The sequence below is a fragment of the Giardia intestinalis genome, chromosome 5, assembly GCF_000002435.2.
Source record: "Giardia intestinalis strain WB C6 chromosome 5, whole genome shotgun sequence".
Taxonomy (NCBI): Eukaryota; Fornicata; order Diplomonadida; family Hexamitidae; genus Giardia; species Giardia duodenalis.
In genome coordinates this window covers 3,362,187-3,383,842 of record NC_051860.1, presented here as the reverse complement: position 1 = coordinate 3,383,842, position 21,656 = coordinate 3,362,187, and the positions used below count along the sequence as shown (strand labels likewise).

The window sequence follows — 21,656 nt, the reverse complement described above, 5'->3', positions numbered from 1 at the left end:
CGGAAAACAGGAAAACGTTTCAAAATTATTATCAGCGCAGCTCTCGCACAGACGGGCGGCGCACGCACGGCAACTCCGATTTACTTATAGTCGTCGCCGTACTCCCAGAACCCATCGCCAATTATGTTGAGAGTCTCCACGGCCTGCTCGTGGCGACCCTCGGCCATTATCTCCTTACCGGCCTGAGTGAGACGGCCGATGTAGAACGGCGGGGCACCCTGGATGCTCACAGAGACAATCGCACCCCGAGGGAGATCCTGGTCCATCTGGTGGATGCCAGGGGCCATCATCTGAGCGCCCTGGAGTATGAACTTGGGGCACGACGCGTCGGTTAGTAGCACGGGGAGCAGGGTCGGGTATCGTTGCAGGAGACGCAGGGTCGGGATCCACGGGCCGTCGCGGATGTTCCAGAATACGATCCGCTTCACGGGCTTGGTCCCTGTGTTGTGGGCGCTGCCAGCGGGGAGCGTGCTGACTAGGAGCTGTATGTAGTTCTTGCACTTGACCAGGGAGACCTCTCCCTTGGGCGGAAAGAGCTCGTCGATGAGGGCTTCTGCGCCGGGGAATTGCTCCTTGAGGCCGGCCACGCACTTCTTCGCCTGGGACGCCTTGAGGAGGGAGAGGTTCGTGCACCACTCGCGCGCAAATCGCTCCATAGGGCCGCGGGCTGCCTGCCTGTAAAAAAACTCCGCGACTTTAAATTCACTTTGCATAGCAATTTTAGCGGGCACGTGACAAAGCCATGGGCCGCATGCACTCGAAGGGTAAGGGTATATCCCGCTCTGCCATACCATACACTCGCGCTCCTGCGCCCTGGAACAAGTACACGCCGGAGGACGTCTGCGAGCAGATCTGCAAGCTCGCCAAGAAGGGCACGCCCCCCTCGAGGATCGGGCTTATCCTCCGCGACCAGTTTGCGATCGGCCAGGTCAAGAACGTCACGGGGTCGAAGATCGTCCGCATCCTGAAAGCGAAGGGCCTTGCGCCCGAAATCCCCGAGGACCTCTACTGCATGATCAAGAAGGCGGTCGCCATCCGCAAGCACCTCGAGCGCAGCCGCCGCGACAAGGACTCGAAGTTCCGCCTGATCCTGGTCGAGTCGAGGATCCACCGCCTCGCGCGCTACTACCGCCAGGCGAGGCGCCTCCCCCCGACGTTCCGCTACAAGTCCGACCAGGCCGCCGCGCTCCTTGCGACGTACGCGTGAGTAAACACCGCCTACGGGGCTCGAACCCGCGACCGTTGGATTAAAAGTCCAACGCTCTACCAACTGAGCTAAAGCGGCGACAACGGCCGTCAGACCCACAGACACGCAGGGGAGGGGTGTCTTCCTCTTTGGCCCTGCAAAATGGCCCTGCTCGCTGCAGCCCGCGCGGCGCTCACCGGCCTCCAGCAGACCCGGGACCCGGCCTGCGCCTGGTGCCTTGTCGACGACGAGGCCTCCCAGCAGCGCTACGTCTACGCCGGTGGCTCCCTCCTCCCCGCCCACGACGAGATCACGCTCCAGGGCGTTCCCATGACGGTCGCAGACCTCTGCGTCATGGTCGCAACCCAGCAGCAGCTCATCCTTGCCAACGGAGAGCCGGTTGTCGCCGAGAACCTCTTCGTTCGACGCATCCGGCCGAAGTACGCGGCGCTCGCCAGCGAAGCCCACACAACTGTGTTTGACCGGAAGAGCATACTGGGGCTCTATGCCGCCATCTATTCTGATGCAGACTCTTCAGACATTATCCACCCCTCCAGCGTGCGTCTCATCACTGACGTCAACATCAGCGCAGTCCCCGATCTACTCAAAAGCGGAGGCATTCCTCTCATAATAAAACTGACTCAGGACTCTAACAAAGGTGCGTTTTTCGATGTCCACGAATACGACAGGCGGCGCGACGTCAGCTCCTACTACAGCGCACTGCACGAATTCCTTGCATCGCGGGAGGCGGACGATAAGAAAGACAACCAAGAATATCTTTCGTACTACTCACACGGAGCCAGCTTTCTCACTGAGGTGGACTCGGCGATCGAGCATGCTTCCAAACACTTGGACTTTCTGACTCCCTTTTTAGCAGACAGGTCAGCTGCTCCCACAGCTATGTCTCCAAAGACCTCCGAAGAGCATGCCAGTGGCCCCTCTGGCTTCTCTCTTGACCAAGCAATCTCTTCAATCAAAAAGTACAGCGAGCTCGACCAGCGAGTTGCCAGTAACCCACAACTAACCACAGAAACAGACGGCCCAGACCAGAAATTGATTTACTCTGGGCGTCTTTCTGTGCTTTCGTCCAGAGTCACATCCAATGTGAAGGTTCTTCCTAAGACTTTAGAGGTTGAAAAGGCTCAGATAACCAGCTTTATACATCGCTCAACATTTGTTGTCAGTAAAGACTTTTTTTCGGCGCGCGGGTCACGGATCCTGAACACTATTCACGACATCGCACGAAGTATGAACACATACAAGCCATCGCTGTTCTGTAGCACCGTGTATCTCTCCTCTCTCTACGCGTCTCTTGTTCCGACAGCGTACTTGTCCAAAGTCCTACGTACATTTAGTAAGTACTGCACTATCACCGCGCGTAAGGATCCCGCCGACACCATCAGGGTTGTTGCAGCGAAAATACAACGGCCAGTGACCTTTATTTCTGCCAACTCGCTTCACTATGCAAAGTTTGTCGCTCCATTCATCCGAAATAACATTCCGATTGTCGCGGATAGTACGCTCAGGCAAGTGCTATCAGGTCTTTATCACAGATCTCCCGACTCTCAAGTGGAACCTTCCGAGCGAAGGGCAGAGGTAAACCAAAGCCTCCAACAGCGAATATCAAAGAGCAGCCCACGATACATCTTAATACCGTCTGCCTACAGCAGCTGCGTCGTCAATGAACGGAACATACTTTATCTATTCGTAGGAGGAGAGTTTAAACCGTTGAACCGTCTTGAGAAAGTTAAGGACTACCGCCGTCCCCAATACAGCTACGTTCATCAGAAGGCCAAGGACAAGGAAGCGGGGGCAACGAATTTCAGCATCAGCAAGGACAAGTTGTCCTTCGCTGCGGACGATATCGTTTTGTCGTACAAAGCCCGAACTTTGGTCTTTACATCCGACGTGGGAAAAGTTACTGAGCAGGAGTGGGAGAGCGGTGCCGTTCTTTGCGTGGTTTTGGAAAAGCAATCTTCTCAATTTAATCGTGTTCGCATCAACAAGCCCAACGAAGATAAGTTGGCGTATGTCCTGTCTAAATCTCTGGGGGTGTACTTTCATATGAAAGGAGAAGAAGCAGCTCCGCCCTACTACAAAGGCGATAATATTTTCTCTATTCAGCTATCCAGTATAGATTCTGCGGCTGTGCATGTACAGATGAAGACGCTCTGGGCGCTAATTGAAAATAGATTGGGTTAACACTATGAGTATAATAAGTTTAGACCATATAGAATTTGCATCCCAGATAGCACTACAGTCCCGACCGCTGTGTCGACTATAGGGATTCCGCCTCAGAGATAAGCATGTTCCTATTCTACGGGGTGTGTGAACGCGTCCTCACACTCATCAGTTCATGCACTAGCAAGATGATCACTGCAATTTGGAAGCTTCCTTAAACTCTAGCTGGCGCTTATGTTGCTTGTAAACGCACAAACAAACTGTCGTTCGGGGAAGGCCTCAGCAGAAACAACTAGCCTTTAGTGGTCTTTAGTGGTGAGAAAGCTGAAGTAGTTCAAGATTGATTACATTGGACAAAACTGCATGATTGAAATAAACTTATTGTTGCACTATTTTCGTTCTTACTTATTACTCAGAGTGTTAGTGCAGAGCCCAGCTGTATGTGGAGTGTCAATAAGTAAGTAGAACATTACCATACAAACGTGTGAAAGGTAAGATCCTACGAGCCAAGCCCCTTGCTTCCAATTTTCAGTTCATATTTGCATTTAAAATCATGCATGGCGCCAAATCCCATAATTAAGTGGAAGATGGCCATTCCCATCATTGTCGCACAAGTAAAGGAGGTCCTCTCGGGGACGTACAGCTCGACGGCGTTCATCGATACCTCAAGCAGTATCTGTCAGTCTCTTTTGCAAGACGCTGTCGCTGCCTCAAACGCAATCCCATTAAGTGATAGGCTTGATGTACTAATCTCGTCTGGGCTGGTCGCCCTCTTGTTGGATCTTTTCAGAATAGATTTAAAGCCCATTAACGAGACGACGGTTCGGTTCAAATGTCTCGCTCTAGGAACCATGACACAGCTCCTTAAGGGTATTTCCAGTGGGGAAAGCACCTCCTATGTTAGGGTCCAGACATGTCTTTTGAAGAGCTTTGTGGCTCTCGGTGGCATGGAGGAGCTTGCAAAGGCCATGTCTGAGCCGCGGGCAGGCAGTACCCAGCTGACAAACTACGCAGTTCAGTTCCTACGGCACTTTGTTCAGGTCCGCTTTGGGATTGTTTGCCTATTCAGAGAGACGTATGAATCGGCTTCTCTCCTCACGACGTATTTGCATACATGCACCGGTAACCCTGACGCACTGAACGAGATGTTAGAGATTTTGGCTCTCTATACAACGACTAGCTTTTCAACAGACGAGTTCTTGCTCTTTCTTTCGACGCAGGTGCCTGACTTTTTGTTTGAAAGAGTCTTGTCTCCTCCTGCACAGTGTCCTGTTTCCAGCTCTGCTAGCACACGTTTAGCAACCTTGGGATTGCTCAGTGATTTATTGGAGCGGCTCCATACCTTCAAGCAATCCATTGCAAAGGCGATTCTCGATAGCGGCGAACAAGTAGATAAGGCGCTGGCCCAATACAACGCTCTTCTTCGACACCAGGACAAGATATTTACCCGACTAGTTATGGACGACTACCTTGTGACGAACCTGTTGGGTGGCAGAGACACCAAAGCGTTTTTGTCTGCTGCATCCACACGGTCTCCATTCAGTCTACACCTATCTGCGGACACTTCGCGTACAATGGCTGGCGACAGCTCCATCATCTACCAACCAGATGTTATAACGGTCAGGCTGCTTAGCATATTCTTCCTGCACTGCGGAGAGAGGCGGATAGAAGCATATACGCGGGTGCCATTCTCCATTTTGGAGAGCCATGGCCCTCTCGAAAACCGTCTACCACTTTTCTCGGTTCAGGAAGAGCAGGCGATCGTAGATTACCTCTCCGTTATTTACAGTGTTCGAATGTTTCGGTCTTTAGCCTCGTTCTTCTATTCCTATCTGGACACGAAGACTGCAGGCTTGGAATCTTGCAGCAGTATGCCCATGAATGATTATAATGAAATAGTAGGCGCATACTTGCGCATTATACTCTTGTTTTTAGTGTATTCCCCCTCGTTCTTTAGGCAGACACTGATCGATGCAGCGCTTCTGGAGTACAATGCTCTGCAGTTTGAGGCATCTAACACACAGACCATGAAGCTGTCCTCCAGCTCCGGGCTGCCAGGAAGACGCAAGACGCTTATGGCCACATTCTTTATTCCCCTGGTGCAGAACATAATAACACCAGTTACATATTTCCCGACCATTCCCGTCTACGCGGCAGCAACGTTTGGCATATTCTGCATTGCCGTTGGAAACACTCTAGACTATTCCAACTTTCAATCACTACTTCAGATTGTTGCAGAGTACGTTTCTTCTGATGCTGCTCCATTGGAAGAGGTTATCTTAACAAAGCTGACCAATTGTTTCATGTCCAATTCACTAGATTTTCTCCGGGACGTGTATATTTTCATCGACATCAAGCCCAGCTTTTCAGGGACCCTGTCGGAGGGCACTTCTACGGTTCCGCGACCAATTTCCAGCGACATCATCTTGCTTAGTTCTGGCTATAATGCTATGTCCACTGCTCTCTATGCAGCACAGTGTGCACACGAAGATCCGGTGACGAGTCTCGGGCATTCCGCATCATTCAAGACGAAAGCTGCCGCCTCAAGTTCCTTGGCCCAAAGCCAGCGCACTTCACGCATGAACGCCAACCTTCTGGCCCTGTACTCAAGCAGTGCATCGCTAAAGCTGTTCTCTACTGACAAGGAGCTAAGCTTAGTAAGCGCATGCACGTACCTCACGTTTCTCGATTGCCTAGTCAGCCTTTTTGAAGTTACTGACCAGTATTCGGAAGATAGTCATTACAAACTAATGCAAGAGTATGAGACATACGTCGCGCCCAACACAATCTATTCTCTGTATCGTCGTCAAGACGTCCTGCTTCTTTTGCAGTCTATCAATTCGCCAAACGTGACTCTTCTCTGCCGCAATACACGGGAGTTTCTGATTACCCATGTCGTGTTATTGCTTCACGATATACGGTCTAATGAGCCTCTTAACGCGAGTACTGTTACAGACGCAATTTCTCGTTACATAATCGATTTGTCCGAAGCCCTTGACTTAGAGCTGATGGCGTCGGCGAGTAGGGGGCAGACGGACTTTACGTCTCTCTGTGCCATGGACAAGCTGACTTTTTGTCGCGCTCTTCTTATTATCCTTTGTAATCCCTATATCCTCTTGGCTACCGGGGACAATAATACTCTATCTAAGGTATTCCATAAGATTGACCAGTGCGACAGCACATTAAGGATCACCATTGACGACACCATCCAACAACTAAACTCGCTTCTAGCCCACGAGATTCTCGTCAAGTCCGTTCATTCCTTCTGCGACTTCTATGTGACTAATCAAACAACTAAGCTGGTGGACCTTCCCCACAATCTGCTCGTAAATGTTGCCAACGATGTCAGACGATTGCGTGAAATAGACAACTTAAAGAGAGTGCACGGCACACAGGCCACAGACACAGGCCTTCTGAAAACAACAGGCTCCTTTGCACAGCATTTTGACCCGATGATTGGAACCGGTTTGGTGCCACTAGAAATAAACTTTGCATCTCTCATGATGCAACTGTGTGATTGTTATGGGAGTAGCCTGGTCACGATTGCATCTCAGAACGCTTCTCTCGCCGGAACACAGAAGCGAGGAACAGACTTATTGAGGTACGCCTTGATTATCGCCAGATCTCTGGACTCTGACCTCACGTATGCAAACTCCAAAAGTGAGACGTGCACCTCACAATCTTATAGTATCCTGTCGACCTCTACCTCTCTGGCACAGGTATCTAGATTGCATTCGAATAAGATCAAATGCAAGCTTATTTCTCATATGCTGCAGGCTGACAAGCTTTCTGACGGAGTTGGCATGGTATTTATGGGGAAAAGAGATACCCTTTCTTACAAGGGATTTGGCATCAATGCTGCTTACTGCTTACGTTACGCACACAACACTTGCGAAAAAACCGCTATGCAACAAGTGCAGATGGCGCATACCAAAAACCCAACTGTTTTCATGGTCTCCTCCAAGTTTTCACAAATACAGACCCTCAAGGCCGACTTTGGCATCTCCCTTCCTAACTTCAGGCTTCAGCTCGCCGACCTACTAGACATAACGGCTTGGATCCTGGAGGTGATTAGGTGCGATTACAACGTCCGTGTGCCGGAGATTCTTTACTCCCCTGACCTTACGGAAACAGGAGCAATTCCGTTTTCTTCTGCATTTGTTGCCGAGCTGTTTCCGTCATACATGAACAACACCTTAGAATTAGCTATTCAAGCCACCCTAAAAGCGCGGGAAGACAACGACAGAACGCTTCGTTTTATCGACAATACAAAGGATGACAGTGACAGCATCCTCCACATCATTCACCGCAAAGTGGCAATAAAGATCTGTGAGTCAGTACTTGAGAGTCTTTACGAGCTACGCCTCATGTTCTTCGGCCTCCTTGGCTCCAAAATACTATTCAATCCAGAGACATCGACATTTGATACAGACTACGAGCGGTTTCCGGAGCAAAACGGATACATTGGGGTGTACACCAAAGACACCGAAGGGGAGCAGGCCGTTTCTGCGATTCCGTACAAAGGGAAGCTTACTGCATACTACTTCTCAGAAACAAATGCAGAAGTCTCCCGTATGTCCTCTGTTGCCCTTGTGGCACTGATGCTTACACTTATGCAGCCGCGACGAGGTACCGGTGTGCTTGCAGAGACGTCACTAACCAGTTTCAATTCTTGTTCCTCGCCAGTACAGCATCCATCGCCAGGCTCGGTAACAGAGCAAGATCACGAAATTAACATGGAGGCAATCAACCTGTCTCCGTTGCAAACAGTTGCATTCACTGAGATGCTGCAGGAATCACTTAGGTATGGATTCGTCATGGACAATAATCTTAGATATCTACAAGTTAACGTCAAATTCGAAAACATTATCCTCGGAAATGCAGAAAGCAACCTGTCAATCAACGCATATATTCCGAGAGTTAGGGCTTTTCTTAGGAAGTACGGCAATTACAGCTTCGCAGTACCCACTGTAACAGGCACTGAGCAGGGAGTTACTGTTCGATCCTCACTTGTGGATGATGTTTTCACTGCAGGGAAGTTCTCTGACACATATGTGTCCACTAAAGTTAAAGGCAACATTGGCGTTGATAATCCCGATCATTATAGACACTCAAGCAAGATACTAAAAGCATTGCATGAAGAGAACGAGAATCAAAGTCGGTTTTCTGAGACTAGTGGTGAGACAAGCAGCCAGTTCGGGAGGATTACAGAAAAACACAGCCCCTCTCTTATTACATCGCACCAGCAGGTTCCTAGTCGGCTGATCTCTACGCTATTGAATGTCCCAAAATCAGAATCCAACGCATCTACCTACGAAACAGCAGAGGATGAATTTTTCACCAGACAACCGCACGCTTTAAGTGTGCATGACGTCAAGGCTGGAATCCAAGACCAGCACGAGGACGATGCCTTTAAGCTGGATGATATTATTAATACCAATGTCATTTCTAACCGTGGACCACACCCAGAAATCTCTGCAGAACCGCATGATTCTTCGTCCTGTACCTCTGAGGTTGGCTCAACTCCAGTTCCGTGTGCAACGCCAAATGCCGTAGTTGAAGAAGCAACCGTTGAGGACGCGAAAGCACACTTATCAGATAGAAGATCTCACCGAGCCTCATCGATTTCAGGCCCGGGAGGCATTCCCAAATCTATCGCAACAATCAAGAAACATGCCCTTCCTCCACCCCCACCAGCTGCAAAGAGTCCGTCGTCAAAGCGATCAACGTTTATTGAGTGCATTTCGGCCAGCCTGGCAGAAAGGCAGGCTCCGAATACTAGCGTTACACCAGAACTGTCGTCATATAAAGATAATTTGTCCGCTTCTTCCGCATCTGAAGGGTCTGAGACCCCGGTGATTATTCAGATATCCAAGAGCAGCCATGAGCTCGGTAAGCTTGATACACTGAATAAGGATGTGAGCCACATTGAAGGCTCTTCCGACGTCAGGGTCTCAGAGAACATCACGCGTCCCATAGAGTTCGGTTCTGCAATGTCTGGCGTTGACACTAACACGTTAGTAGCCCTCATGGACAGCCTGAGCTTAGATGTCAAGCAGGTGATCGAAAAGCACCATGCCAGCAAAGAATCGTCCCCCGTTATGAGAGGAGAGCATGAAGAGCGTCTCGAAAAAGAAATCACCCCGGTGCCGTGTGCACTCTCCAATGAGACGCTAGACAGCATCATAACGTCCCTGAAGGACATTCCTAAGTTGGGGCCTCCGCCTTTGTTTACCTAACACTTGTCGGAAGCGCCGTCACCCATGATTATATACTCATCGATATCTGCAAGGAGTTCCATCTCGCTACTGGTCAGCTGGTTGCTATCCCTTTCAGTTGTTGTCTGATGATCTGAAAGGCTGACTGGATGGTTGTTGATGTAGTCCTCCAACAGGCCAATTATGCCTGTATTATTCAGTTCACGGGCGATGTCTATTGCCGTTCGCCCATCCTTTCTTCGAAAGTGAATTTCCGATGGAATGAGCATTGAAATACACGAATAGTGTCCCTGCTCTACGGCTTTCATAAGGGCGGTTACTCCGCCCAAAGTAGCCCTACCGCTCTCGACTGGAAGAAGGCAGCGGACAATGTCGGGAAGTCCTGCTCGAGCAGCACTCATGAGAGCAGACCACCCATCCTTACGATAGATGCCTCCCTCAATGAGCAATAGAGTTGCAAGCTCCTTGCTTCCGCTTGCACATGCCTCCATCAATGCCGTTGATCCTGTTTTCGTCTGCATCCCTGCTTCGTAGGGCAGAAGCATTTTAGCTGCTGCCAAGTTTCCTATTCTGCATGCAAACATTAGCGCCGTGTAGCCTGACTCCGTCTGGTGTCGCGACTGGGTAGCGATAAGCTTTCCCACAAGTCCTACGTTCCCGCTGCATGCTGCTCGCATAAGGTCGGTCATATTGGTATGCATGTCAGGGGCCTCATACAGGGATCCCATGTCCTCTAAATGCGGAGAGCTGTTCTTGAGAGATCCCACCTTCGACAGAGCAAGTTCGGTGATCCCGCGAAAGCCCGAAAATCTGAGGACTGTTGGGTTGGACCCTTGGCTTGAACATAGAGAGGAAGAAGGCAAGGGACTACTTGGGACGCTGGGATGCGGGTCATCTGTGATTCTGTTCACTGTTGGCGTAACCACAGAAATTAGCTCTCTTGTTTGTGCCTTCGAGGCTTCTTGTAGGGGCGAGAAGGATAGAGCAGCCGCTTCCACTATGTCTCTCTGTTTTTGTCTCCTTTCACTAAAACCAGAATTTGACTCTGTGCAATGAGGTAGGGTCGTGCTTACCTGTGGCGATCTTTGAGAAAATGTGTTTAGTTGTGCAGTCAGGGCTGACAATCTGTCGTTTAGCTCAGCAATCTGCTGCTCATATATCTGTGCACTTTCAGTACAGTTTTGACAAGCGGTAGAAACCTGTATGCCGATGGATGTCGTCTCCACTGAATTAGATAGCCGCGGGGAAAGACAGGGACTGCGCAAGCTTGGCCTCCTTTCTGCAGAAAGAGACCCCAGGCTTCGAATGGACTTGAACGACAAAGGCGTGCGACATATGGAGCTGTATCTCGATACTATTGGTGTCCCTAGCCTGCTGGAACTATTAGAAGGAAAGTCCAGAACGTTGCTACAACGATAGCAGAGGCATTCAACAGGCTCCACGAAAATGTATTCACGAAGACAATCCATGGCCTCTTGTCTACCTGCATGTCGTGCCGCACAGAACGTGCGCAAAACATCGTCCGCCGTCAAGCCCAGCTTATTCTCTATCGAGGCCTTGAGAAATGCAACACTGTTATGCTCTGCTGCAACGTCGATAGGAATACGTCCAGTAGCATCCCTTGCTCGCTCCAAGTACTGTGCACACTGAGGAATGATGTCGACAATCCCTTTTCGAGCAAGTATGTGAAGGGCCGAATCTCCGTCTCGGTTGCGATAGTGATGCTCGTACGGGAGTACAGCGAGAACTCCAGGAAGAAACTCCAGTTCAGCAGCCAGTGTGATGGCGTATTCCCCATTCTCGGTTGCCATGCCCGATGACGACGGAATCAGCACAGGAAGAAGGTCCTCCTGCTTTGAAGCCATAGCACACATCAAGGGAGTGTGTCCGTTAGCATCGGTGCAAGCTCCATACTGTAGTACAAGCCTGGAGACTGTTTCATAGTCTCCGGCACGAATAGCGCGAAAAAAGTCGTCCACTTGCCTACACTTTTTAATGATAGAGCCTAGCGCCTCATCGTCCGCGTCGTCACTGCTAGTGACGAAATCAGTGACGCCTTTACATCCGGAGATGGCAGAGATGCATGTTTCCCAGGTTATTCCATTGGTCTCGTGCACTGTTTGTGGAGTATCCTTTGGATCCAAGAAGGCGCAACAGGGTCACTACAAAAGCGACGAGCACGTGCAGAAGTTGCGGGAAAAATACGGGCATCTGTGGGCCAATCCATGGCCTATAAGGGCAGGGAAATCGGGTAAGGAACTCCTAACACCCGTGCCCTTTGTTGGCCAACGTGCAGAAGACTACGGAATCTACTACGGCAACGGGGTTTATGAAACTGCTGGAACAGAAATCTGTGTTCACTTGGAGCCCCCTTGACCATCTTTACCTGCGAACCGGGATATCAGCTTCATCCAGCAACGCCTGAATTGCCACAGGCGTGTGGCTCTTGTCGATGTAAACACGGCCTAGTTCCTGTTCATTGACGTCTAAGAATAGCAGCACAGGCGTGGTATAGCCGTACTCGATAGTAAGATCGTACAGGTCGCGCTCGGGAGACTTCATGAAGGTTAGAAGCCCCTCGTAGTCTTTCAAGCCGCATGGCTTGGGGCTGCGTAGAACAGCTGAATACGTGTCCCTTTTCCTATCTGACGGTCTGTATGCAAGCACGGCCACTGCAAAAATAAGCAGCCAGAACATTTTCTGAATGTAGACGTCTATTACGTGGTCGAGTAAAGCGTCTTAAACAAAAGATCGTGACATTTACTAACTTACTGTTCAGTGTTGTGTCTCAGCTAGAGCAGTACTCCGGAACTCGGGTGATTGTCCTGACAGCGCACCCCGATGATGAGCTGCTCTTCTTCGGGCCTCTACTGCAGCACATGGAGGAGCATGAGGTTCCCACGCTCATTCTCTGCTTGACATCTGGCGGCTGGAGAGAATCTGCAGAGCTCCAAGGAGGAAGCAGACAAGACCCAAGGCAGGGGGCTCTCCGTACCTCCGAGCTCGCATCCTTATCAAGAAGGTTCTCAGCCATCAGGACTCACTATCTTCGGACGCCTCTTCTCGATGATCCCTATACACCGTGGAGCGAACGACTTCTACAAATAATCTTGTACGGAATGGACATGGCAATGGGTGATGCCATTACCGTTTACACCTTTGACAGCGAAGGTGTCACAGGCCACATAAACCATTGCCAGATAGGGAAGGCGGTGCTGGCAGGCCGGATTCGTGCAAAGTGCTACTTCCTGCAAACACCTCCTCGGCTTGCGTGGCTTATGCCGTGGCTCTACAAGGTTAGGATGGATCAGGTGAGAATAACCTCAAGAGCCCCCTGCCAGCTGAGATCCCTGTTTCTAATGACGTACGCGTCGCAAGACGTGTGGTTCCGGCGCCTGTTCTTGATATTTGCTCCATCTATGCACTCCAACATATTCTCTACGGCTTAGCCGCAAGTATGTATGCACTGTAGTACATCGCTTGCTAGTTACAGTCGATGCCATCTCGTGTATATGGAGTGTGCATTTCTTGTTCACACCCGAAGTCTATATAAAAGCGTTTGGCTGTACCTGTGCCTGTGCGTGTTCAGGGATAGTGAGGCACCACAAGCTTGCATAGTCAGTTCCTGTCGCAAGAACTCAGTAAATAGGGGGTTATCGCCAGTTCCCACCAGTTGATCCAAGACCTTGCAAAACAACCACTGTGCCTAGTGCAGCTGCAAACGTTACTGGTATATTATTTGCGTGCGAGACTTCTTGGAGGGCTTCATTTTCGGCATGCTATATCCAAAGAGCATCTTGCTCAGAGAGGCCCTCTGCTGGGCTTCAATGCTATCAAGTTTCCTGTTGATCTTCTTACGTTCTGACTCGGTTATGTGGGGGTCCCGAAGGCGCTCGTTGTACTCCTTGAGAAGCTTCTTTGTGTTTTCTGCTGCCTCTTCTGAACGCTTCTGGGCATTTATGTTGGCCATCTCACGCTCTGCAGCAAGCATTTTCTTAGCAATTTGTTTTCTCTGTATGTCCGTTGGGCTGAACGACGTTGCATAATGAAGCACAGACCTTAAGGCCCTCAAAATGCCCTCCAGAGTGTCTATACATCCGGAATTGTGAGTATGGAAGATTACTTTGTCCTCCATCAGAGCACATGTGATAACCGACTTGGCAATGTCGATAGGGTCAGAACTTGCGGAGACAAGGGCGTCATAGAGGCCTCTAGCAAGGCCAGAGCACGACTCGTATGCTTGGTGATACATGCTAGGACTCTTTGCGTCAGATACACGAGTTCCAGCGTACGGATATGCGTTGTTAAACGTCTTGCCTTCGTGATGGCCGACCAGAATGGCGTAGAGTCCCTTTGCTTGAGGCAGTATTGCCACCTCAAAGAGTAGAAATGGCCCTGAAACGTGGAGATAACGGAGAATATACCAGGATGGGTTCATTGCACTGCTTGTGACAATGAGCAGAGACAGAGATTGTACAGGGGCGTCATCGGCCGATGAAACCGCAGCCCAGCGATAAGTCCGCATATTAAACCCTTTAACAGACGGATACTGAACGTCCAGGGGCAGGATGGTGCGGACGGCGCGAACAGTTTCTATGGCTTGTCTAAGGTTCCTTTTGGAAGAATATCTGCTTAGAACGAGCAGGGTAAAGGTACAAGACAGCAGAAAGATTGTTGTCTGCTTAGTGGTGACGAGATCTATCAACGAGAAAAGAGCTCCATCCAGAACGCCCATTTTTCTTTTTCCTCGGGAAGATTGTGGGTTGCGACACCCAAGTGCATCGACTATCCAAGGAGCTGTGGTCACAATTGATACCAGAGCAACGATTCCACCGGGAACTATGGATTGAAGTCACACAGTGTGATAACAAACATGGCAAGGGTTCTTTACTAACATGTGCGGCGAGTACCTAATGTGCTAGAGCACTCAGCATACTGCGAACTAACTCACTCAGCAAGCTGGGTCCGTGCAGCTCGAGGCACCTCTGCCGAAGAAGTAGGAATCGCTTTATCCACGTTACGTTGTGTGCAGCTACTAGAAGTAATCCTGTCAGCTCGTGTGTGGTATAAAGGTGGCGTAAGTACGCCTTCGGTCGCTTACATCCCAGACACGGGCACGTCTTGTCTAGAGGCTCCTGGTCTGTTGCGTACATGGAGGAGTCTAGATAGGTGAGCATTCGATGCTCTTTAGTCTCTGAGGGATACACACCCGTGCCAATGGTATGCTTACGCAGGGGCTCCCGGTCCTCTTGTACCTCCACTTGTTTAGTAAAGAGATCCAAGGGGACAGTGATGGCTATTCCTTGTTCAGAGTACAGTGACACTATATCAGTTATGACACTGACAGATTCATACTGCAAGGCCGTCAGCAGAGAGACGAGAGTGCTTCCAGAAGCTACAACGATGCGAGTAGGGTATCCACGGGCTTTACAGACGTCACGAATGACAGGAAGCTGGGATAGATACGGTAGGAAGAAGGGACCCTTAGATTTGCTGATAACATCTAGGTAGCTCGCGTACAGCTCTGGCTTTGGCAGCGGGTCATTGTAGCGGAGAGTCTCCTCGGTGACTGCTATCAGAGCATTCCTTGCAGTGTCTGCTATAGCAAGCCAGTCAGTCGATGCATTGCAATGTAAAATAATATCGGATGGCTTTGGCGAGGCTCCTGTTAGACTTTTAGGAAGAGGCAGGGGATTAGGAAGAACAAAAAATGTCGGCTTCAAATCATTGATGAGACCCACAAACTCTTTTGCATTAAAGTACTCATACACGGTGCTGCTTGAATACTGTACCTGAGTGAAATGCTTCTTAGATTTGATTTGGACCGGATGAGAGCAGTTGTCCGGACCTAGGAGAATCGGCCGTTTGTGCTGTCCCGTGAATTTGTTGAGCGATCCGGCCTGGGCTACGAGCTTTCTGCTTGCAAAGCAGGCCGTATCGATATACAGCCCCATAGCCATGTCTGGGTCTATGTCGTTTAATATATCAAACGTTAGTGCACTGACGGCGCCGAATCTGGACTGCAGAAAGACAGAGGGGACGTCATCCATTTTTCTAAAAAAGAAGAAATCCAGAGGTCAACAACCCTGCGTCTGCGCCAGCAGCAGTGCTAGGGATATATGAGTAAAACCGAGCTGATGGTCGCTGCCTTTGAGGGTAGGGAGGCCGATGTGCGTGCGCTTTTGCACCTTTATGTGGGGCTAGCCGACGCAAACGGCCAGACTGCCCTGATGTTCGCCGCCAGCGCTGGGCATCTTGAGTGTGTAAGGCTGCTGGTAGAAAAGGAGCAGCGAATGCAGGTGAACACAGGAGAGACAGCCCTTATGTTTGCTGCCTACAACAACCAAGAGGCCATCGTATCCTTTCTCCTTCCGTACGAAAGGTGCATGCAGGACGCTGGTGGACAGACAGCTCTGATGAGCTCGGTATATAGGCGGAGTATCGGCTGCTTTCGGCTCCTTTTGGAGGCGGAGGCGGGAATGCAAGGAAAGGACGGTGCAACCGCTCTGATGATAGCGAGCCGCCTAGGGTGGACTGAGCTTGTCGATATGGCGCGACACAAGGAGGCATCCTTGACGGATAACAGTGGGATGACAGCCCTCATGTTTGCTGCACAGACCGGCAAGTGGCAATGCGGGAAAATGCTCGTCTCACAAGAGGCAGGCATGAGGAGCGTCACAGGGCGATCAGCGTTGATGATTGCGGCCGCGGCCGGGCATGTCGAGATGGTGAAACTCCTCATTTCTGTAGAGGCAGGTTTGCAGGATGCCCAAGGTCACACAGCACTAATGTATGCTGCCTACTCTGGTCGTACACAGACAACTGAAGCACTACTAGCCTATGAGTCGGGACATCGGGACAATAACCACAACACAGCACTCCTACTAGCAATCCAGAATTATCATGCAGAATCTGCTATCATTCTGATAGAAGCAGAGGAGGCCCTGCAGAACAAACAGGGTCAGACACCCCTCGAGCTTGCCAGGGCACTAGGGCTTACAAAGGTGGTTGACGAGATTACACGATTCCACCAACAGCGCTTTAGGCTGTCAGGGAGCGCATCCATGATAGCTGCTACTAGGAAGATACCTTCCGATTGTACTATCAACAACTCCTTGAAAACTCCTGCAATGACACCTGCGCCGGTCGCCAACGAACTGCGGGATAGTCATATGGTCATTGAAGAGCTCGAACACACAAAGGTGGCGGGCAACACATTCGATAGCGAGCTAAAAGAGCTGATGGAGTTCTATAACAATTCTTTAGAAACTAGCCTCACTTCTCAGTTGAAAAAGCCACCACTCAACAGTGAGTCGCGCGTACACTCAACGGCCATGTCAGTGACCAATCTCCAAACTGCCCCAAAGCCGGTCACTGATGCACCTGGTAGATCAACTGGTCCAGGGTATGCAATTAGAACAAAGAATAAAAACAGTATTTATCAGCATGACACAACTAGTCAGTACGAGATTCAAGAAACGATCCTGCGACTTTCACAGCGCATAGACACTATCTCTGATTTTTTATCCAATCAGGAGCACCGAATTGAGGAGCTCGTTGGTATGTTGGGTGAGGTGCTCAATCTGCCTCGTGGAGAAGCAGAAGGGAAGCCCAGTAAAGATGAGTTGTGGGAGGCCACTAGACAATTACTCGAGCAAAACGAGTCTCAGGTGACTGCTCTGGGGTACAACCTTCGCTCTGTTCAAAAGAACATCAGAGGAATATCGGGAGACTTTGAAAAGTTTAAGGAGAACAGTAGAACATGCCTGAAGGCCCTCGAGCAGAGATGTAACCAGATCAGCTCTAAGATCGATGAGGAAAGAAGTAGCAACAAGAGAAGCATCTCGGCCCTGCAGGTTGAGGTAGCTGAGCTAAAGGCCAGAACATCGGGTCGTTCTAGTAAAAACTTCAGTATCATGGGCCTCGACAACTCAGAGGATGAAACTGAGGCTATTTCTCCCCGCACACCAAACTGTCCAGAGACTCCCGGGAGCAGAAGAATTACCCCGCGTTCTCAGAGTACAGTGTGCCGAAGCCTGAATGCATATAGCAGGCTTCAGTATGAGAATGAGCATTTCCATTCCTCCCGAGACTCACCTGGCCCCCCACAAGGGTTCCTCAAGCGCCTGAAGAGGGCTGTTAAATATTTATTCTCGGGGACGTATGAGGGCGATTCACAACCCTAGCTTTTCTGACGTGCTCCAAGCATCGGCAGCCCTTGCAGCTGTAACCCCTTCAGCTCATCAGGATTTCTTTCTCTCTGGTTAGCTGCCTGGGGAGTACCACTTGCACCTGAGGATTGTCGAGGACGGGGCTGCTGCTGGAGTTGTCTCCGGAGTTGTGGCACTCCCTCCACAGATGCTCTAACTGGAGAAACCACACGCATCTTTATGTCCTGCTCAAGTTGTGACAATCTCTTTTGGAGAGAAAGCTTCTCGCTCGCCAGGCTATCTCTCTCCGCTTCTAGCTCCTCTACCCTGTTCCTTAGTACTTCCTCATTTTTAGCATTATAAGCATAGAGAGATTGCAGATCTTCTAGCTTTCTATCTAGTTCAGCCAGCTTAGTGTCCCTGTTGCCTAGTTTCTGGTGACTCTGACCGATATCTTTTTTGCTTTTTGGCCTACAATCCGTCATATTAACTGAGGACAGATGGTGTGCGTGCTTGGCATGAACTGCTGGTGCATAGCCGGAGTCTATCATTGCAAATGCGTGTTCGGTGTTCGACTGCACACGTCTGTGTGCATGCATCTGACCCATACTGAGACGATTGCTTCCTGGCCTCTTTGGCTTGATTGGGGTTTCGTTGAACGATTGGTTCATCCTTTGTGACTTAAGGAGCCTGTTGGCCTCCTCACATGCTCGTGTCTTTTCGATAATCTCCTTCTTATACCGTTCTATCATTGACTGGAATCGCGCTTGTACCTGATTCATCGCCAGCTGAACTTGTTCCTTTGTGCGCAGTTCCTCGAGAGCAACTCTATGCTCTTCCTCTAAGGTTTTTATGCGGGTTCTCAACTCGATTACATTCTCGTCACAAGTTTTCCCCTGCACTTTCTGCTGTATGTATGTCATTTGACCCTCTAGCTCAAGAATATGCTCTTGCTGCTTCTGGAGTGCCATCATAGCGGTGACAGTTGAGTGGTATATCTCTTCTGGGCACGCTTCTTTAGATATGAGGCGTTTTATCAGATCCTTAATCGCTGTCAGCGCTGCAGATCCCTCCGGGACATTCCTTGTATTATCAACTATATCCCTGTAGGCTAAGTCATATACATCTTGCTGTTCTTCATCTCCTTCGCCCTTGTTGTTATGTTCATATAGCGATCGATCCAAGAACTCACTCACATTGACTGGAGACACGTCGCTGCTTGTACTCTTGTCCAGCATGCTGACTTTCAGCAAGGAAGTAGAGGAAGACGTGTTGGTAAAGATTACACTCTCTTTCGAGAGTTGTTCTGACAGCACGCCGTTGGTTGACGGTGCCTCGGTATTGCCCTGCTGATTATCTAGTTTAGAGTGTTCTCTAAGCGCAGCCCTTGAGCTTTTACGAGGCTGCTTCTTGCGCTTATTAAGCGGTGCCGACCCAGCCTTTCTAAGTAGCAGTAACGCATCAATAAGTGTGGCAACCACGGTATCGGAAAACATTGCGCTGTTATGCTCATTGGTTAGCAGCTGCTTTGAGCTAGATGCCTTCTTTTTTGTAAAAGACGGCCCAGCAGCTTTGCCTCCCGTGCCAGTTGAGCTACGCGCATTGGCACTTTTCAGTGAACTTATAACATTTTGATTAACAAGTGCCTTGAATACATCATTGTAATTACTGTTATCGACAGGGTACGTCTTACAAATGTAATCTGTTAATAAATCTAACAGCAATCTAATGGTCTGAATCTTTTTGGGCGCATAAAACGTGCCAAACTCTTGTTCAATGGCAATACAGTTACTACGCACGAGCTCTCGCACAACTTCAGGTATCTCTTTGACTCCAGCATTCACACTCAGATTTCCTAGATTGTCCAGCTGATTGCTACCCAAAGCCTGCTGGGTTGAAGGCTCGAGAGCGGCACCCTTGGCCATTGTAATTAGTCTTGCATTGCGTTCTAAAAGCTGTGCCTCAAGGATCTCTATCTCACCTCGCAGGTCATCTCGCTGCTTTCTGACTCGGTCAAGATCTGCCTTCATCGTTAGATTCTCTTTCTCAAGCTCCTTGATAAGCTGGCGCACTTGATCCTGTGCTTGGCCAAGGTTGAGCTCCTCGTGGCAAGCCACCGGGACGTTAATTATGTTCCGTGCACGTGCAGCGTAAAGAATAGTACTATTGGTCTCATCAAAATTGCCGATGAACGGGCTTATGTTTGCTATCATTATGGTTGTGCTGCTGCCGCCGAGGGAGTCCTGCAAAAGTCTAGTAAGCTTAGAGTCTCTGTACGGTACATGCCGCTTCTCCCTTGAGTCTTGATTGGCTGCCAAAGCGCTGATCACGTTTCCTAGAGCCAACAGCCCGGAGTTAATGCCGACCATCTCCTTGAATTGGAGGCCTGTGGCCCCAGACTTCTTTGCTCGTTCAGAGCCCGCAAGGTCAACAAAGGAAAACTTGGAGAGAAACTTCTTATTATCCTGAACGCGCTCAAGGGTGACCGTGAAGATGCTGTGGGATCGAGAAGACCGCTCATTCATAGCGGTGACGGCTGTAACACGCAAGATACCGCCGTTAACAAAGCACCTAGCGGCATCCTTTGCGCTGGAGACTTCTCGCTCAGTTAAGTTCTGGACGACGACCTTTCCTTTGTAGTCGCGTATGCACAAAGAAGACGAATCTGTCTCCGGGGAAAGAAGGTCTCTAAGCGTCTCGTTATAAACCTCCAGGAAGGACACTCTTACTTTCCACACAGACTGAATGCTGGCCAAGGCATCAAAGAGTTGAACGATGAAGCGAGGGATAAGGCCGACAGACGCAAATTTAGTTTGAGGGTCCACGTCGACGTCGCTTACATCTGCGCCAGCATGACTTTCTTTATTGGCTTCTCCAAGACACGCCTCCACATAGCTCAGGGATGTCTGGTTCGGCACCCCAATGGTGTAGGATTTTCCCGCGCCAGTTTGACCATATGCAAAGGCGGTGCAGTTGTACCCCTGAATGAATGGTGCAAGCAACCCGTTCAGCACCTCTGCAGATACATCCTCCTGAGAGGACTCAGGGCCTAGTACAGAATCGAACATATATGATGTGTCATTTTGAAGAAATATAGAGGATCCTCGTGCCTGAACACTGACACCCCCGCCGTCCATGAGCTCCGCCCTAACGAGGGGTCTGATTCGAAGGATGACGCGTACCCTTCCAATACTGGAATCCATCAGCAATTTACCTGTTTTTCTTTCTGTGCAATACTTATACAAAACAGAGTAAGACGGGACAAACACTTTGAAGGCCAAAAAGCGGTCATTCTGGAACCATAGTCGCTAGAAAGAGGACAGTCGCATATATTTGAAGGATGCTAAAGATAAACCCTTAAACCGTCAGCATCCCTTGCTCTTCTCCAGCTCCTCAAGCTCCCGCAAGATAGATGAGTGGCACATGCCACATTCTGAGCATGTAAACTTCATATTCGCCTCTTTGTATCTATCGATTGTGGGCCTATCCATAGTAGTGATCATTCCTATGGCACTCTCACTATACTCGTTGAAGAGACTGAGGAATCCGATGATGATATGCTTGAAGTTCAGCGCCGGAGACCACGTTTCGGGATGGTACGATGTATATGAGAAGCAGATTTTCTTGTTAATCTCGAAGCGCCCACTTGGGGTGATCATCATCAGGTCTGGTGGCTTAAACGGAAAGGAAGGTGGCAGGACAAGCACACCGTGATAGATACCGCCCTCAAACACGGTGCCCTTCGGGCCTCTGCAAGAGAAGTGGATTCTGTAGAGGTCGCCACTATTTGTAAGACGGAGCTTATAATAAGGGTCAGGATTCTTCTGCTCCCATAGAAGCTTTCGATTGATAATTATTTGCGATTCTGTAGGTGAGGATTTCTGAGTCTTGGAGCTCATTTGCCACTTTTCCGAAATGCTA

General features: G+C 49.7%; 12 protein-coding genes and 1 non-coding gene across 13 annotated transcripts; 5 read left to right on the top strand and 8 right to left on the bottom strand.

Moving 5' to 3' along the window:
* Positions 1–80: 80 nt before the first annotated feature.
* GL50803_0013897 (MCT-1 protein-like protein) lies at positions 81–713 on the bottom strand (the record flags this gene model as incomplete). Its single annotated transcript, XM_001707505.2, has 1 exon — positions 81–713. One exon carries the CDS (start codon positions 711–713, stop codon positions 81–83), a length of 633 nt encoding a protein of 210 aa, XP_001707557.2.
* A 29-nt stretch (positions 714–742) lies between these two features.
* GL50803_0016652 (Ribosomal protein S13) lies at positions 743–1,207 on the top strand (the record flags this gene model as incomplete). The annotated part of the gene is made up of 1 exon (XM_001707506.1): positions 743–1,207. The coding sequence occupies one exon, from the start codon at positions 743–745 to the stop codon at positions 1,205–1,207; it is 465 nt and encodes a 154-aa protein (XP_001707558.1).
* Positions 1,208–1,212: 5 nt separating this feature from the next.
* On the bottom strand, positions 1,213–1,285 carry GL50803_00t0025. The gene has a single exon. It is a non-coding gene; the product is annotated as a tRNA-Lys (tRNA).
* A 63-nt stretch (positions 1,286–1,348) lies between these two features.
* On the top strand, positions 1,349–3,388 carry GL50803_0021063 (RNA pol II accessory factor, Cdc73 family, C-terminal domain-containing protein; the record flags this gene model as incomplete). Its single annotated transcript, XM_001707507.1, has 1 exon — positions 1,349–3,388. The coding sequence occupies one exon, from the start codon at positions 1,349–1,351 to the stop codon at positions 3,386–3,388; it is 2,040 nt and encodes a 679-aa protein (XP_001707559.1).
* A 566-nt stretch (positions 3,389–3,954) lies between these two features.
* On the top strand, positions 3,955–9,606 carry GL50803_0027896 (uncharacterized protein; the record flags this gene model as incomplete). The annotated part of the gene is made up of 1 exon (XM_038046015.1): positions 3,955–9,606. One exon carries the CDS (start codon positions 3,955–3,957, stop codon positions 9,604–9,606), a length of 5,652 nt encoding a protein of 1,883 aa, XP_037902349.1.
* GL50803_0014238 (Ankyrin repeat protein 1) lies at positions 9,603–11,459 on the bottom strand (the record flags this gene model as incomplete). Its single annotated transcript, XM_001707509.1, has 1 exon — positions 9,603–11,459. The coding sequence occupies one exon, from the start codon at positions 11,457–11,459 to the stop codon at positions 9,603–9,605; it is 1,857 nt and encodes a 618-aa protein (XP_001707561.1).
* Positions 11,460–11,967: 508 nt separating this feature from the next.
* On the bottom strand, positions 11,968–12,282 carry GL50803_006535 (uncharacterized protein; the record flags this gene model as incomplete). The annotated part of the gene is made up of 1 exon (XM_001707510.1): positions 11,968–12,282. The coding sequence occupies one exon, from the start codon at positions 12,280–12,282 to the stop codon at positions 11,968–11,970; it is 315 nt and encodes a 104-aa protein (XP_001707562.1).
* Positions 12,283–12,464: 182 nt separating this feature from the next.
* Positions 12,465–13,034, top strand: GL50803_0014236 (N-acetylglucosaminylphosphatidylinositol deacetylase; the record flags this gene model as incomplete). Its single annotated transcript, XM_038045750.1, has 1 exon — positions 12,465–13,034. One exon carries the CDS (start codon positions 12,465–12,467, stop codon positions 13,032–13,034), a length of 570 nt encoding a protein of 189 aa, XP_037902348.1.
* A 275-nt stretch (positions 13,035–13,309) lies between these two features.
* Positions 13,310–14,320, bottom strand: GL50803_0014235 (uncharacterized protein; the record flags this gene model as incomplete). The annotated part of the gene is made up of 1 exon (XM_001707512.1): positions 13,310–14,320. The coding sequence occupies one exon, from the start codon at positions 14,318–14,320 to the stop codon at positions 13,310–13,312; it is 1,011 nt and encodes a 336-aa protein (XP_001707564.1).
* Positions 14,321–14,495: 175 nt separating this feature from the next.
* GL50803_006531 (Queuine tRNA-ribosyltransferase) lies at positions 14,496–15,635 on the bottom strand (the record flags this gene model as incomplete). The annotated part of the gene is made up of 1 exon (XM_001707513.1): positions 14,496–15,635. The coding sequence occupies one exon, from the start codon at positions 15,633–15,635 to the stop codon at positions 14,496–14,498; it is 1,140 nt and encodes a 379-aa protein (XP_001707565.1).
* Positions 15,636–15,704: 69 nt separating this feature from the next.
* GL50803_006530 (Ankyrin repeat protein 1) lies at positions 15,705–17,771 on the top strand (the record flags this gene model as incomplete). The annotated part of the gene is made up of 1 exon (XM_001707514.1): positions 15,705–17,771. One exon carries the CDS (start codon positions 15,705–15,707, stop codon positions 17,769–17,771), a length of 2,067 nt encoding a protein of 688 aa, XP_001707566.1.
* Positions 17,768–20,938, bottom strand: GL50803_0016650 (Kinesin-4; the record flags this gene model as incomplete). Its single annotated transcript, XM_001707517.1, has 1 exon — positions 17,768–20,938. One exon carries the CDS (start codon positions 20,936–20,938, stop codon positions 17,768–17,770), a length of 3,171 nt encoding a protein of 1,056 aa, XP_001707569.1.
* Positions 20,939–21,100: 162 nt separating this feature from the next.
* GL50803_006524 (Ubiquitin-conjugating enzyme E2-28.4 kDa) lies at positions 21,101–21,634 on the bottom strand (the record flags this gene model as incomplete). The annotated part of the gene is made up of 1 exon (XM_001707518.1): positions 21,101–21,634. One exon carries the CDS (start codon positions 21,632–21,634, stop codon positions 21,101–21,103), a length of 534 nt encoding a protein of 177 aa, XP_001707570.1.
* Between the last annotated feature and the right edge of the window lie 22 nt (positions 21,635–21,656).